The sequence below is a fragment of the Symphalangus syndactylus genome, chromosome 16, assembly GCF_028878055.3.
Source record: "Symphalangus syndactylus isolate Jambi chromosome 16, NHGRI_mSymSyn1-v2.1_pri, whole genome shotgun sequence".
Classification (NCBI taxonomy): Eukaryota; Metazoa; Chordata; class Mammalia; order Primates; family Hylobatidae; genus Symphalangus; species Symphalangus syndactylus.
In genome coordinates, this window is record NC_072438.2 from 62,103,218 (window position 1) to 62,118,572 (window position 15,355).

The 15,355-nt window shown below is 37.0% G+C and overlaps 1 protein-coding gene across 5 annotated transcripts in view; it reads right to left on the bottom strand.

Moving 5' to 3' along the window:
• The window catches only part of GHR (growth hormone receptor), a 313,780-nt gene that overhangs the window by 60,315 nt on the left and 238,110 nt on the right, over positions 1 to 15,355 (bottom strand). Inside the window, exon 1 of one of the 5 annotated variants that reach the window (XM_063619528.1) lies at positions 11,971 to 12,059. The exons of the other annotated variants lie outside the window; for them this stretch is intronic. Within the exon in view, the coding sequence (XP_063475598.1) occupies positions 11,971 to 11,986 (16 nt within the window). The 5' untranslated portion in view covers positions 11,987 to 12,059. Of the gene's footprint in view, positions 1 to 11,970; positions 12,060 to 15,355 lie in introns of those variants that run through there. 5 annotated transcript variants of the gene reach the window in all.

The window sequence follows — 15,355 nt, forward strand, 5'->3', positions numbered from 1 at the left end:
ACTTATTAGAACAATGAGCTTCTATGTTATATTAGTACAATGAATTCCTTGAAGGAAAATATTGAAAGGCCCATCAAATACTGAGTTCTGTGAAAAACAAACCAAATAAGGATTAGTGAGGTGAAGCAGAATGCATTGAATCCCCAGGGGCATCTGGGCCAACCTCCATATAAGAGGATGTTGACTGTGTCTGTGTTAGTTCTCAGAGGATGACAGTGAGGCAGACAACAAAAGCCACTCTTGTGGGTGATCTTCCTGGGGTCTCCCAGGGAGGTTCGACCTTAAATTCCACTTGTGTGTAGCAGAAACATGCTCACAGCTGTGTTACAGGGGTTCTAAAGTTGCAATTTCAAATATATATAGTGATGGGGTATGCAGCTGCCTTAATTGTGGTAGTCATGGAAGTTAGTGTTAGATTATTTGATGTAGATTCTGGGAGCAGAGCCAACTCCAAGCTCTAGAATGGCTCTGTGTCAGTTCAAACAATAGAATAGCCATGGTTGCCTTTGTGGGAAACTTACGACTTTTCACCAGAGCACGTCATTAATACCAACCCTGGCACCATTCTCCCATGGCAAGTTTCCTTATTCCTCACAGTTATTGATTCATGTGCTTTTGCTGGGCTCTTTGTTGGAAAGATCTGTGATTTAGAGAGACACAACTTTCATGTGAACAAGCATCACCTGGGGATCGTGTTAAAATGCAGATTCAGTAGGTGTGAACTGAAATACTGCACTTTTGATAAGTTCACAGATGCTGTTGATTCTGCTCTGGGGACCACATTCTGAGCAATAAGAGCTTAGATCTGTGCTATCCAATATGGTAGCCATGAGTCTTTCATAGCTATTGAGCACTTGAAATGTGGCTAGTGTGACTGAGAATTGAATTTTAAATTTTATTCCATTTTAATTAATTTAAACTCAAATTTAAAAATAAAAAGAGTGAAAAATATCTTTTTCCTAAATGCAACATTAATAGTTTTGAGAGGGCTATATTTCAGTTTAATTGCTGAAAATTTCACATCCCAGTTGAGATGTGCTGGAAAGTTAAAATGCACACCCAGATTCTGAAGATTTATTAGGAAAAAATAATGTAAGAGATAGATCATTAATAATGAATGCTTTTATTAGCTTCACTACATGTCAAAATGATAATAGTTTGGATATATTGGGAGAAATAACCGACATTGTTAAAATTAATTTCACCCTCTTACTTTTTAAATGTAACTACTAAAAAATTTAAAATGGCATATGTAGCTTGCATTATATTTGAAAGTGATGGTTAAGATGGTAGAACTTATTTAAAAGGAAAAACATATAAATAGGAAGAATTCATAAAATATATTGCATTAGGCTTAAAAATAGAAGACCTGAAAACTGTTGCTGAATTGGCAAATTGTATGTCATGGTGATATGGTTTGGCTGTGTCCCCATACAAATCACATCTTGAATTGCACCTCCCATAATCCCCATGTGTCGTGGGAGGGAGCTGGTGGGAGGTAATTGAATCATGGGGGCAGGTTTTTCTTGTGCTGTTCTCATGACAGTGAATAAGTCTCATGAGATCTGACGGTTTTATAAGGGGCAGTTCCCCTGCACATGCTTTCTTGTCTGCTGCCATGTAAGACATGCTTTTGCTCCTCATTCACCTTCTACCATGATTGTGAGGCCTCACCAGCCATGTGGAACTGTGAGTCCATTAAACCTCTTTTTCTTTACAAATTACCCAGTTTCAGGTATGTCCTTCTGGCAGTGTGAGGATGGAGTAATACACATGGCATAGTGCTAACATCCATCTTGATGAATCCTTTCCCTTTTGTCTACCTTCCTGAGAAGCTCAGAGTTTTCATCGAGTTCATAGATACTCAAGGGCCCCTCAGCAGAAAACTTGACCTAATCTTCTTGTGCAGAGTTCCTAATATGTGAAAACTTTCCTACCTTATTTCCTTTAAAACACACCCATCCTGCTTTCTAATCTCAGAGCCTTGGTAGGTAGGGGTGGCATGCAGCAGTAGAAAGAGCACAGTCTTTGAAGCTAGCTGGATTTCAGTTTGAATCACAGCTGTGCAACTTGCTAGTAATGTTACATAAGTTCTCTAAGCTCCAGTTTTCCCCTGTGTAAAATAAGAGCAAAATACCTGTCTTATACAGTTGCTGAAAAATAAATCAGATTATTATACAGTACTTGGCACATGGTTAGTCTTCAATAAACAACCACCACCATTATTACACTACTCTAGTGGGTTAATAGATCCCCAAGCCTTCGTTTGTTGACCTCCAAGAAAATGTCTGAAACTTAGAAAGCCTTACATATTGCAATGCCTTAGCCTAAAAATATGCCTCAAAATTAGAATCTAAAGCACAGATTAGACAACTCTCTTCATAACCTACCAAAATGGAAGCTACTTTAATCCACATCCACTCTTAAATATAAAACAAATTTAGGTCAGAAGTAATGGACTCCCTAGGCTTTATGGTAGGGCTTCTCAACTTCTACACTATTGGCATTTTGGATCAGATCATTTGTTGTTGTGGAATGCTGTCCTGTGCATTACAGAATGCTTATCATCATTCCTACTCTCTACCTACTAGATGCCAGTAGCACTCCTCTCTTTTCCAGTGTGACAAGTAAAATGTCTCTAGACATTGCCAAATGTCCCCTGGAGAAAAAAAATCACCCTTGATGAGAAACACTATGGTATGAGAATTATAATTCACTTTATAAAGCTCAATTGCAGATGCTCTGATTACATTTGTATTGGATAATTTTTACTGTATATAAGCAAAAATAACAATGGATAAAAGTTCTTTTTAACCATGATTGATTGAGCTCCTACTTTGTGCTAAGTTTTTGCCATTTGCTTTCTCATTCCATCTTCACAACTCTTCTGTGTAGTAAATTTTACTCTAATTTATATGAGCAAACAGAAAAGCATCTTTATTATCAGAAATATATGAATTCCCTAAGCAATAATGCCACATCCCCTCATAAAAAATGAGAAACTAAAGACAATTCCTGATTCTGAAACGTTTTCAGCCTGGCTGGGAAAATAAGGCTTATACATATGAAATAATCTGAAAATAAAACATTTTAGGACCACCTACTCAGAAGAATACCCAGCTACTATTAGGTGGGAGGATCACTTGAGCTCAGGAGTTTGAGGCCAGCCTGGCCAACAAGCAAGACCCCACTATCAAAGCAAGAAAAAGGAACATTTTAGGATATACTGGAGTAGCTATATAAAACTTCATAAGGAAAGGGAAACACCAGTATGTTACTGTAGACTTATAGTACTTCATAGACAAGTTACAATAGGAAATAGAGTGACAAAAAAGGGATAGAGATTAGGAAGTTGATTATAACAGGTATTATACTTCTAAATTCCCATTATGAGTGAAGAGAAGAGGTCAGGTGTGTATTGGCAAGTATCTACTTATCCACTAGTGGACAATATCCCATTGGACAACTCTCAAGAATAAAAGGAATAAAATCATGGTCCACATTTTCCTCTCTCTCTTTCTAGCCAGGATCTCTGCTTACTTCTGACCATCACCAAAGGATAGATAGCCACTTAAAAGAACTAGAGAAGCCGTATTCATTTCTGGCATTAAAAAGGACTCTAAAAACACTACTTTGGCAGAGAAAATCATTTATATGTAGACACAGACTCTTAGAGCTAGAAGAGAACTTAACAGTCGTCTGGACCTACCATTTCATTTTAGATATGAAGAAAATGATGCCTCCAAGACAGAAATAAACTGCCCGTGGTCACACTATTGGTAAGAATCCATGCTGTGTTTTGCTGCCTCCATGAAGTAAAAATCATGGTCACTAAACAGAGATGATCTCTTAACGATTACTCTTATATATTTACTTCATATCCACCAACTGCTAAGCCCCTACCCAGTTTCCAAATGTCACGTTTATAGAAAATGAACGAAGGTTCATCCTGAGCCCTAGATTCTATGACACAATATTAAGACCACGTTCAGGGTTACAGTGACAAGAAAGGTCCCTGACTAGGCATTTTGTAAACTTATAAGAAACCAGAAAAAAAGAATCATTTTGAGTACTGATATTCAACTACATAATGGTCTCAAAATTCCATGTATAATCAACATATTTTATTACACTAGATGGCAGCAAATAAGTAGCTAGATATATAGTCAGTTAATCAGGAAATGGAAAGCAAAATGAAACTAGACAGAGATTGGGTCTAAATTTGCTGGAATAAAGTAAATGTCCGTGAGCATTAAGCTCTTGCATGCTCCCAAACATTCTTGAAGAAGGCATGATTGTATATATTTTTTAAGTCAAGCTTCCTCCTTATACATAGTAGGGTGCTAAACAATGTGGTGAATTGCCACAACTTTGAATTGTATAACTGCTGATTCCTCACCAGGTAGGGCAATACAATACATATTTTCAAGATTATTTTCTCTGGCCATCAGAGGTAGCATAATAATAGAGAATGGGGGATGGACAGGAGTGCAAAGATAGGCTTTAGAGGTGATGTTCCAAGATATGACATGAGGATTCACAGGACAGAAAAGAACATTAACAAAAGCTGGCTGTGAATATTGGCAAACAGGTATTTGAAATTAAATAAAAATAGAGGCTACAGTTTACTGTCTTCAAAATGGACCAGGCAAGACAATCCACTGGGTAATGAGAAGATACCAAAACGTTTATTTATATGTGTTGTTTATATACAATAGGAAAGAAATGAAGGTTTTCTAATATTGAGCATGTAAGAGTTGCATAAAGCCTTCGGTCAGCCTGTGTCTGAGTCACATGTTGCATTTGCTATGAGAGGAATTTTGCAGCAAGAGTGGGAGTGTTACCGTTCAGAGGGGTTGTTTGTAGTATCTTTAGTTATCTCTTCATGTAACATGTTAGAACATGTTTTTTGCAGGTTCTGTATGACTGATTTTGTGGATAGATTATACTGATTTAATATTGATTTAACTAATAATTGTAAATAAATAAGTGGGTTAAAAAGATTCATGTAAAGAAACTTCATACTGAAGGTAAAACTAATTATGCAAGCCCAAATCAACAATAAGAAAATGGCTGAGCTAATACTTTTCTTAACCCTAGAATAAGCTTTCATCAACTCTAACCAAATCTGATAAGCTGTCTCCCAAAATAGGAAATTATCCCAAAGACTATTTGAAATAAAGGTCTACTCCTACTGCTATTAAGAATGAACCTTTAACTTAGTATATATTGTGCTTTTTTCAGAAATGAGACAGTGTCTCATTTCAGTAGACAGTGTCTACTAATGCCAATTTTATATTTTATATTAAACCAAATTTATATATATTTTATGTTTGACAATGAACAGAATATATTAGAACTTTGTACATATATATAACTGACAAATATGTAAACATATGTATTGTGTGTTCAAAAATTACTTTTCTAATGGGATGTAGAATACAAATTTTAGTGACTTATGACTGAGCATAATCCCCTCATACATGATGAATAAAATGAGGCAAGAGGCTTAGAGTCTGCCAATGTCACCAGGGAGTAGCAATGTCCAAATTCTCATTATTCAAACACTTTCCGTTCCATTCTACTTTGCTTCCACATCTTCCTCAGTTTATCTAATTAGGTAACATTTAGGTACACAAATCCAAGGCAGAGCCCTGGGCTCCTTAACCTCTTACAACTCTCCAAGTGCCCTCATCCTGAAATAATTGCTCTGTTAGAAGCACAAAGGTGTGAAAAACATTAAAGAAGCAGCATCTGCTCATCAAAGAAAATGCAACTATGTGGAAAGGAAGGGCGCAAATATTAGAGCAGAAAGACACTACAGGATAAGCTAAGCCCTTATTCTTATAATGAAATATTTTTGGATGAACCCCAATAAAGCAAGAGAATTCCTAAAAATGTATTTGTTATTTTGGACTATATAGGAGAATGACGAATGGCTTAAAAACGAGAGGTTGACTTGGGGCTGGAGAAGATAGTCTGGCATTCAGGGGCAGACACAAGGGGATGGGGGGATGAGAGGAAACCCTTTCAGATGAGGAGTTTCACGGCCGTGATAATTTACTTACATGTTGGCTCCCTTTTTCTTATAGAGCCTTGCCAAGTGGCTGCAGTCAACAGTCTGCACAAACTAGGCTGCAGTCATAGTCTGCACAAACTCTGCTAGAGCAGGTACGTGCTCTTCCTAAGTGCCAGTGCTTGCAAAATGTGGTCTTGGGAGTCTGGTCCACCTGCAGCAGAACTACTGGGGTAGCTTGTTTTTAACATCAAGCCCCTGAGTGAGATGTATGCAATATTTTACTTAATTCCTGCAGCAGATAATGTATCAAATTATACTTTTGAACATTCCTCTGGTCCCACAGATCTTGGCTTATAACGTTGAATTTGAAATCCATGGAGCAGCATATCAATAAAATAGCATCTATACCTTTCCCTTTTTGCATGATCTTAAACTAAAATGGATACAATTGAATTATGCCCCCAAATATTTTAAGATATAGCTCATTAATAGAATTTAAAATACTGTATTTTTTCTCATGAATTTTTTCTGGCTAATATTTTTAAAGCCAAGAGTTTAACTCAAGAGTGAGGTGAATATACTGTTGGATTTAGTAGAACATTTAAAAAGTACTCATATTGGGATATAACACTGAAGATGATAGCAGAAGTCTCACCAAATAAAATCAGCTTTCTCTTCTAATTAAAAAACCACCATCCATCTTCTGGATTAATAATGTCAGTCCGGAAAACTGTTAAAGAAACAGTTACTGGACAGATGCAATAGGGGCAATAAGTGGAAACGGAGAAGCAGAGAGAGGAGAGAATGAAAACAGGTCAGTGTGTCACTTTAAGAAGTATGTCCTCTCCCACTTCTCATTGTTCCAGTATACTATGGTATGGCTGAGAGAAGCCTGTCTCTTGGCCCATATATGCCTATTCATGTAGGGCCCCTGGACTGCTCCTTTGAAACCCCACTCGCAGTGGGCTACCATGCACCAAAGCTTCTGTTTCATTCTCAACACTGCACAGGGTATTCATTTATAACTTAGCTCAGCCTTGGAACCTAAAGTTTCCTCCAACCCCTTGGAATTTACAAGATGCTGGAAAGGCAATACACAGGATTAGAGATGTGGTTAGGTGGAGTTTGAAGGTAACTTAGGACCAAACAACTAAAAAGAAGTAGAGCCTTTGCCTCTCAGATGAGAACCAAGTACACCTTAGAGGAACACACGTGCAGTGTGGCTTCTTTGGCATCAAATCCTGAGTAGCTCAAGCCTTGTCAACATTCCTGAAAGTCTCCCAGAATCGTCAATGGGGTCCTTAATGCCCAGGCAGAAATCTTTTTTTCTAGGATGAAGACATCAAGCAAATCCCGTTACCATTATCTCTTTTCCCTATTCAACAATTCCACTATTTTTCTAGCAAAGTCCTCATAGATTTATATGGTAAGCCCAGCTTATCCTAATGAAGACCTATAAACCTTCAGACTTTAAAATCACCTTGGAGTTTATAGCTGTAGGCTGATAAAGCCTACTTCAATGCGTGGATTACAATGCTTGAAAAAGTGCTCAAGACAAATGCTGTGTTATCTACTTATTTGGGGAATCTGCTTCAGGATCCAAAAAGGGCAGCAACAATTATAACAATCATGTGCTTCATAGACAAAGACTTTCATTTGTTGTATGTTATCTTTGCAATCACTCATCTAACACATTTTATTTCAACCATCAGTGTTACTTGATGTGATGACAAAGTAATAAAACTGATCATTTTGATCATTATGCCAGCAGTCATATACATATATATATATATATATGTTATCTGTAAAAGTGGGTACATTGGGAAGTTTTAAATAAATTCCAATGATGTTACTACTACTGAAACGATTTTTAAACCTCTTCTTTTGGAATTATCTTTAGAGTTAAATTAATTGATGACCTACATAAGAAAATGGGCCTTATTACCTTTTAATTCCAGCCAATCTAATTTATTGAATACAGTGAAAGTTTTTGGAGCAAATACATTCTTTATCTAGAACTGGTTGGTACCAGCATTTTCCTGTCCTTGCTTGCAAATCCCCCAGGCAACTGCAGATGACTGGGATAGTGAATATAATGCAAGCATTTCAGTGTCACTGCTGCTTTCTGTAATATTATTCAGTAATTTATGTGCCCTCTTATGTGACTTTGAGCCACATCACGGTCTAAGGAAAATGGAGGCAAGAGCCCTCAGTAGATTGTAAGTACTTAAGATCCACAGCCATATTTTTTTTCTTTCTTGACAGTTCCCGTCACCCACGACCCTTCCCTGGGTCACTTAAGATAAATTTATTCTAATAATAGGTGCTCAATCAATATTCTCACTTCACTAGAAGGTTGAATGTTAAAACCTACTAATTTTTTCTTCCAACTGAAGTCTATATTTCTTAAAGGAAAGAGCTCTGGTTTCTCCCCTGGATGGCTGGCTCACCATTCAAATAAACAAGATTTTAAGAAAATTTTCAGTTTTCTCAACCTGTCACATTGCTTTCTAGCAGTTAAACCAAATCCTTGTTTTAGGAGTACTTTATTTTCAAAATGTTTGCAGAAATAACCCCACTCTATGCCCAGGAGAACATGCTTTTAAGATTTAATTATTTTAACTAGTTCCGATAAATCATTTCATCTCTTTCTTAGTTATTCTGGGTGTTCTTTTGTGTGAAGGATGCTGCTTATCCAGCGTAGGAAGTAAGGCCCAGGGAAGAGATGACAGTTTTCCATATGTCTGTTGCCAAGAGCCTTTTAAAGGGGGCCAGCCATTTTGGCTTTGCTGCCTCTTAAATGTGGCTTTATGTCTAATTCTGTGTTACTTTGCAAGTATCAAGTGACTTGCATGTTATTACTTTAATAATTTTCTCTTTTAATATTTAAGATTTATCTTCAGTTTATTTTTCTCAAATTCATTAAGGTATTTTGTTTAGTAACTTTAAATTAATCATTGTTATTATTATTTAAAAAGTACTCTGTATTCCATTTATAAAATTCATAATTAGAACCTCTTTAAAAAATGTTCTGAAGAATCTCAGCTTTTGGGTTGGGTATATAGTTTTCCCTTATGTTAATGAAATATTAATGACTCACTACACTGCATATTTTTAGAGCTGAGCACAAAACGAAAGGAAACTGACATCATACATACTTTGTGGGAATTTTCATACGAGCTTATAAAGTAGGTAGTATTTATACTTGTTTACAGATAAGAAGCTTGTCCAAAAATCCCACACCTAGTAAGCATCAGTGTCAGAACTGAAGCCAAGTCTGTCTGATGCAGTCTGAATGCTCCAGTTAGGCCTCTGAGGTGGCTCCTCCTCTGAGTTCCATTTTTCGAATACTCCTTTCATTTGAGGGAAATGTTAGGAAAATCAATTGTGCCTTTTGAACTTATCAGACAGAAAAGATTATCATTATTCTTTGAAAAATAAGAAATATTGGTCAGGTTTAAGAGCCAGTATCTTAAGGGCTAAAGATATTGCAGGTTGTCACAGCTTGTTGAGGTTGCTATAAAATAAGCGCAGTCAGAAACAACCTAAATCTGCAGGCGGTTGCTATATAAACTGCCAGTCAGGTACAGGAAACCTCCCTATTTCCAATTCTCCTCCTCCACCTTTTCATCCTCTTACTACTACTACCATTACTACCACCACTACTGCTACTACTACTACTACTTCTACTACTACTAGTACTATTACTTATTATTATTATATATTTAGAACAGAACAGAGAGTAGGATAAGACAAGGATAACTGAATTCCCAGATTTCCGATATAATAAAGAAGGGGAGGGGTTTCTGTTTTGATGCTTTGTGTAGAGAGGAATAACACTCTAAGAACAGCCAGGAATAGAGATGAAATCAGGAAGACAAATTATTTTCCATTTTATCCTCCAATACATGTGTTGTACATAAACATACACACCCACTCATGACCGCACACACCCACGTCCACGCACTCACATGCTCTTTGTACTACTGGCCATGTCCCCTCACCCTAGAAAATAACCCAAAGGCCTGGGTACGTGACAGGGATTCCCTGCCACCCTGTTTAACTGTTTGGTGCAACCCACAATTTCCTCTCCTTTGGGAGTAAACCTCAGAACTCTAAGACTTACAGATTCCTAGAACACTTGTAAGAAACTTGCACATTGTTATCACATGTGACCCATGTGATGGTTAGGGTGTAAATATAAAAATTCCTATTTTGGAAATAAAGGAAACAGGCTTTTAAATGGTGCAGCAGGTCCTCTAGGGCAGGGTTTCTATGCTCTTTTTACTTCATTATGTTTCTTGTCGCTGAAAATCTCTGGTCTTTAAAAAAATTTTTTAAAAATACAGATAAACTTTACAAACAGTGAAAAGCTCATATTTAAGTTTATATTTCAAAATGTGACAACTGCATAATGTCATTAACACCTCAGTCATGATATAGAATGCTGTCTTATTTAATTTATGGTAGCATAAAATCTAGAACCATTGGACCAGTCTGTTAAAGATAAAAGAAAGCTATATTCAGAGAAACAAAATTTTCAAATAGACATTTGGTATACATATGTAAGATCCTTTTGCCAAGAGCAAAGAGTGGAAAAATCAAGCTACAGGGTTAATTTTTCTAAGCTAGATTTCCTTGTAATTTCATTCATGCTTCCTTCAAGTTGGTGAGCTTCTCCACTCTGCATTAGGCTTGCATATAAGACTCCTAGAAGTAAATGAATTTAAAAGCATCAAATTTTTCCAACATTGTTACTTTGGCCCTTGACCTTTTTTTTTTTTTTTTTTTTTTGAGACGCAGTCTCGCTCTGTTGCCCAGGCTGGAGTGCAGTGGCAAGATCTCGGCTCACTGCAAGCTCCGCCTCCCGTATTCACGCCATTCTCCTGCTTCAGCCTCCAGAGTAGCTGGGGCTACAGGCGCCTGACACCACGGCCAGCTAAGTTTTTTTATTTTTATTAGAGACGGGGTTTCACTGTGTTAGCCAGGATGGTCTCGATTTCCTGACCTCGTGATCCACCCGCCTTGGCCTCCCGAAGTGCTGGGATTACCGGCGTGCGCCACAAAGCCCGGCCGATTTTTATATTATTAATATCATTGTACAAAGCTCTCAGTTGCAATTGGCTAATCAATTTTATTCGTATTGAGAAGGGACCCATAATTCCGCCTTAAACTTTGCACAGTACAGCTCAGTGTTTTCTACTCAGACAATTCTCAAACATAATGTTATAATTATACCATTTTCTCAGTGGCATCACCCACATACTATAATTATAGTCAAAGCTAAGGATATGTTTATGGTGTACTGAAGTGGATGGAATTGTATCATTTTAAGTGATTCACTTACCTCCTCTGTTGGTGACAGAAATGCATGGTAATGGAAGAGTCATTGTTTTAATATGCTTCTCTGAACAACAATTTCAGATCTCAAGAAGCCAAAAAAGGAAATAAGATCTCAAAATCCCAAGCCCCAATATGAGAAAGTATGCAACTCACGATTCCCAGTCTGGTACCACAGTGATTCCCAATTTGAAAATCTAGGGTGGGCAAGGTAATGGGAGGCTAGCATGCTGGTGGTGACTATGGGGTCTCAGAGATGCCTTCATTTGGTTTGCTTGCTGCAGGACGTCACCAAGCACCTCAAGTCAGTTTGCAGAACTGAAAGTGGGACAATATTTTCTATCGAGGCTCTGAGTCTATAGTATCATCACTTATCCAAATGCAGAGAACATCTGTCTTGCAGAACCATTCATTCCCTTAAGAAATATTTTATTTGTAGTCACTATGGTCCAGCCACCATTCTAGGTGTCAGTTGTATAACAACAAACAAAGCAGACATTTCTGTCCCCATGGAACTTAACTCTAACGTATTTTAGATCTGCCTTTTGCTTATTTACCTGGGCAAATAAAAAAAAAAGCTTTTACTTTTATTATGGGTGATGTACACTAACCCATATTAGTTTGCATGCCAAAACCTCACCCAGTGAGCCAGACTGAAACCCACCATTTTCTTGATATGTGAAGCATGGACCCCATCCTGCAAAGAGAAGAATGGATAATGAGCGGCATGTGCTGGGGTTCAATTTGCAGGGTTCATTTGTAAGCAGCCATGAGGTCAACTTCTAGTCCTATGACATTAATAGGAGCAGAGACAGACACTTCATTTTCAGTGTACCTCTCTCTTGCTTCCCCAAAGCCTCTGTTCTATAAAGTTCAGTAAAACCTTAATATTCTTCAACTTGCTCTGCTCCATGGAACCTTAGGGGCAGGAGGAATAGAAGATAATATTGTGGAAAATCATAAAGTATGATTTGGTAGAAGGTGAGCCATGTCAAGGCACATGCCTCCTGGTTGTATTTTAAGATTTATTTTTAAGAGTGCATTTTTGTTTTCATTTTTCTTTTCAGAGAAGGCCAAGTAATGAATCAATTTTGGTAGCACAGGCTAACAAGCAGATGCATATGGTGTAAATGAGTACTCTCCTCAGTTCTGAGACAACCAAGAGCTGAGCCTGGGGCTCCTAGAAATCGGTCAGCAAAACTAAGGGAACTGAGTAGTCCAGTCCTTGAAATAAAATACATTTTGGTTATTATTTGGATTTCATCTTGTTTATATGAGCTTGAACGACTATACTACTTGTAATGCTGTCAGCCTCCAAGCCCCTGACCTGGGATGGTGGAGCAGAAGTAGGCAGAGAGAAAGGCAAGAAGAGTGGCATGGACATGGGTAGGGTGGCCACATTTCAAATGTTCTCTCTGGGCCTGTATACACAAGCTTGAAAGCTATAGCTTTAAGAGCAAAGAATTAGAAGGCAGAAACAAACAAAAGCCTGCATTTAGAAAATGGCAACTAACTGGTTCTTTCCTCTCTCTCTCTTTGGTTTTCAATTAAATAAAAAGCCTATTGGTTATCTTTCCTTTTTTTGTTTTTGTTTGTTCAGGAGTGATGAAAGGGGATAGAATGTAAATGTTCCATGGCCAAAGAGTCTTGGAATCTCCATTGGGACATAGCAGTGTTCGCTATTAGATGATTTCAGTTCTAAGAAATATTTGATAGCTCACATCAACAGAGCTGTGCACAAACAAGTACCATTATGCCAGATAACAGCAGCAATGAGATCTTCAGCCTAGGTTGATTGATTTCAAGAATGACCTTATAAATTCTAGCTAAGACATTTATTTTTCCTTGCCACTGGAAAGCAAGTATTTCATTATCAACGCTTCATGACCACATACTTCAGCACAACTTATTCAATATCCAGTTAACTAGAACTCAAATATTTTCTGGTTTTCTCACAATAATTCTCTAAACTAATCTGTTCATATAAGGACATTTCCCACATTTCAAGATAGAACTCTGGCCACTAGTAATAAATACAAAAGGAATGGTAGGATTCCATATATAATGAAATGACATAGACATATACTTCATAATATTCTCATGGGTTCCACTGAGAATGTGAATTGTGTTTACTTGGGGATGAAATTTGAGACCATCCATTCATGAGGGATTATTCTATTTTTATTTTGGAATTTGCAAAATAAACATAAACATAGAAAATATGGTTTAATTCCTATATGTTCATCACCAAGTTTCAACAATTATCAACATTTAGCAATCCTGTTTTGTGTACTTCCACTATCTTTTTTTAAATCATATGCTTTCACCCATAACTATCTAGGTATGTATCTCTAAAAGCTAAAAACTTTCTCATTTAAAAAAATCATACCAACTTCATATCTAACAAATTAGTAATGATTCCTGAATATCATCGAATACTTAGTTTATGCTCAAATTTCCCATCATGTTTCAAAAGACATCTTTTGACAGTTAATTTGTTTGATCAGGATACAAACTAGATTCACACAGTGTCTCTTAAGTTTGTATAAATCCATGATTCTCCCTCTCTCTTCTTATTATATAATTTTATTGCTGTTATTGCAGAAACCAATTTCTTTCAGCTTACTGCATTCTTAAAGACTTTAAAAATGTTCCTCTATCCCTGTTATTTCCTATACACTGGCAGTTAGATCTGGAGGCTTACTTTGATTCAGATCAATTCTCATGGAAAGAATCCATCATGGGTGGTGCTGTGAACTATATGTTCATCACCAATTTTTAACAATTATAGACATTTATTTGATATTTAAGTATCAGGAGACATATAATATCATGTGGTAAGACTAATGTAGGTCCAAGGTATTGTCAGCTTGATTCACCTAGAAGAGAGCATACCTAAATATTTTATCATTCACTGATCATCTTGCTTAAATCTATTATGTCATTAGAGTTTGTAATGTAGTGATTTTTCTAATCCTACCATTTCTTTTGCATTTATTACTAGAATATGCCTACTTTTAAAAAAAAAACTTTATTCCACCAACTATTCAGTTATTCTCGAATGCAATTCATGCAAAAATTCAAGGTAGTTTCTTATTTCCCTTGAGGTATTAAATTTTAAAATAGTGAGATGCCCTGGTAACCTCTAAAAGTGTTTTTTTTAAAAATACCATTGTGAACTTCTGGATGAATCATATACTGATATCAATTTTGTAAGACTGGAATTGTGGGAATAGAAATGATTAAGTCACTTCTCCCTTTTCAGATATTCTGGGCTGTTTTCAGGGGAAAAAAAAGGCATAATGTATTATCTGGGCCACCTTTACCTTCCATTCATGCTAATATTTTGCCAATTTCTCTCTACAAAAATGGCTGAAGACAAGAGTAGAGACTAGACATCTAAAAATCCATGCACATATGCAAATCCTCTAGGGAAACCACTGTGGATATTTGATGAAGGATGTGTGCTCATATCCGGGGAGAGGTCGCGTAGACGTTAACACTCTAAGTGTTTAGACACTGTGGTAGACTCATGCCCACACCATTGAGCATAGTTTGGAAGTGCCATGATCACCAGCAGCGTGTATTCTTTTAGTCATTAGTGTCCATTGAGGTAGTTAATAGGTAATCCCTTGCAAAGAAGTTCCCTGGTCAACTATTTCCAGGAAATGTTGTGGTTCTTTTCTTTCTCTTGGACATTTATAATGCACACAAACAGATGAGAGCCTCTGAGAGGTTCTGCAATAAAGAAGCCTATTTAGCTTTAGCTTTGCATCTCCTAGCATTTCCTAAGTGCTGGAGAAATGGTGCGTTAAATGCGTTAAGTTAAGCCAACATTCTTTACAGGAGAATCAGTTGTGGCGTGAATTTTTCCCTTCAATACATATGTGTAATGGGTTGAACTGTATCCTCCAAAGATACGTCCAAGTCCTAAACCTTGGTACCTGTGAATATGACTTTAGTTGGAAAAAGGGTCTTTACAGATATAATTAAGGT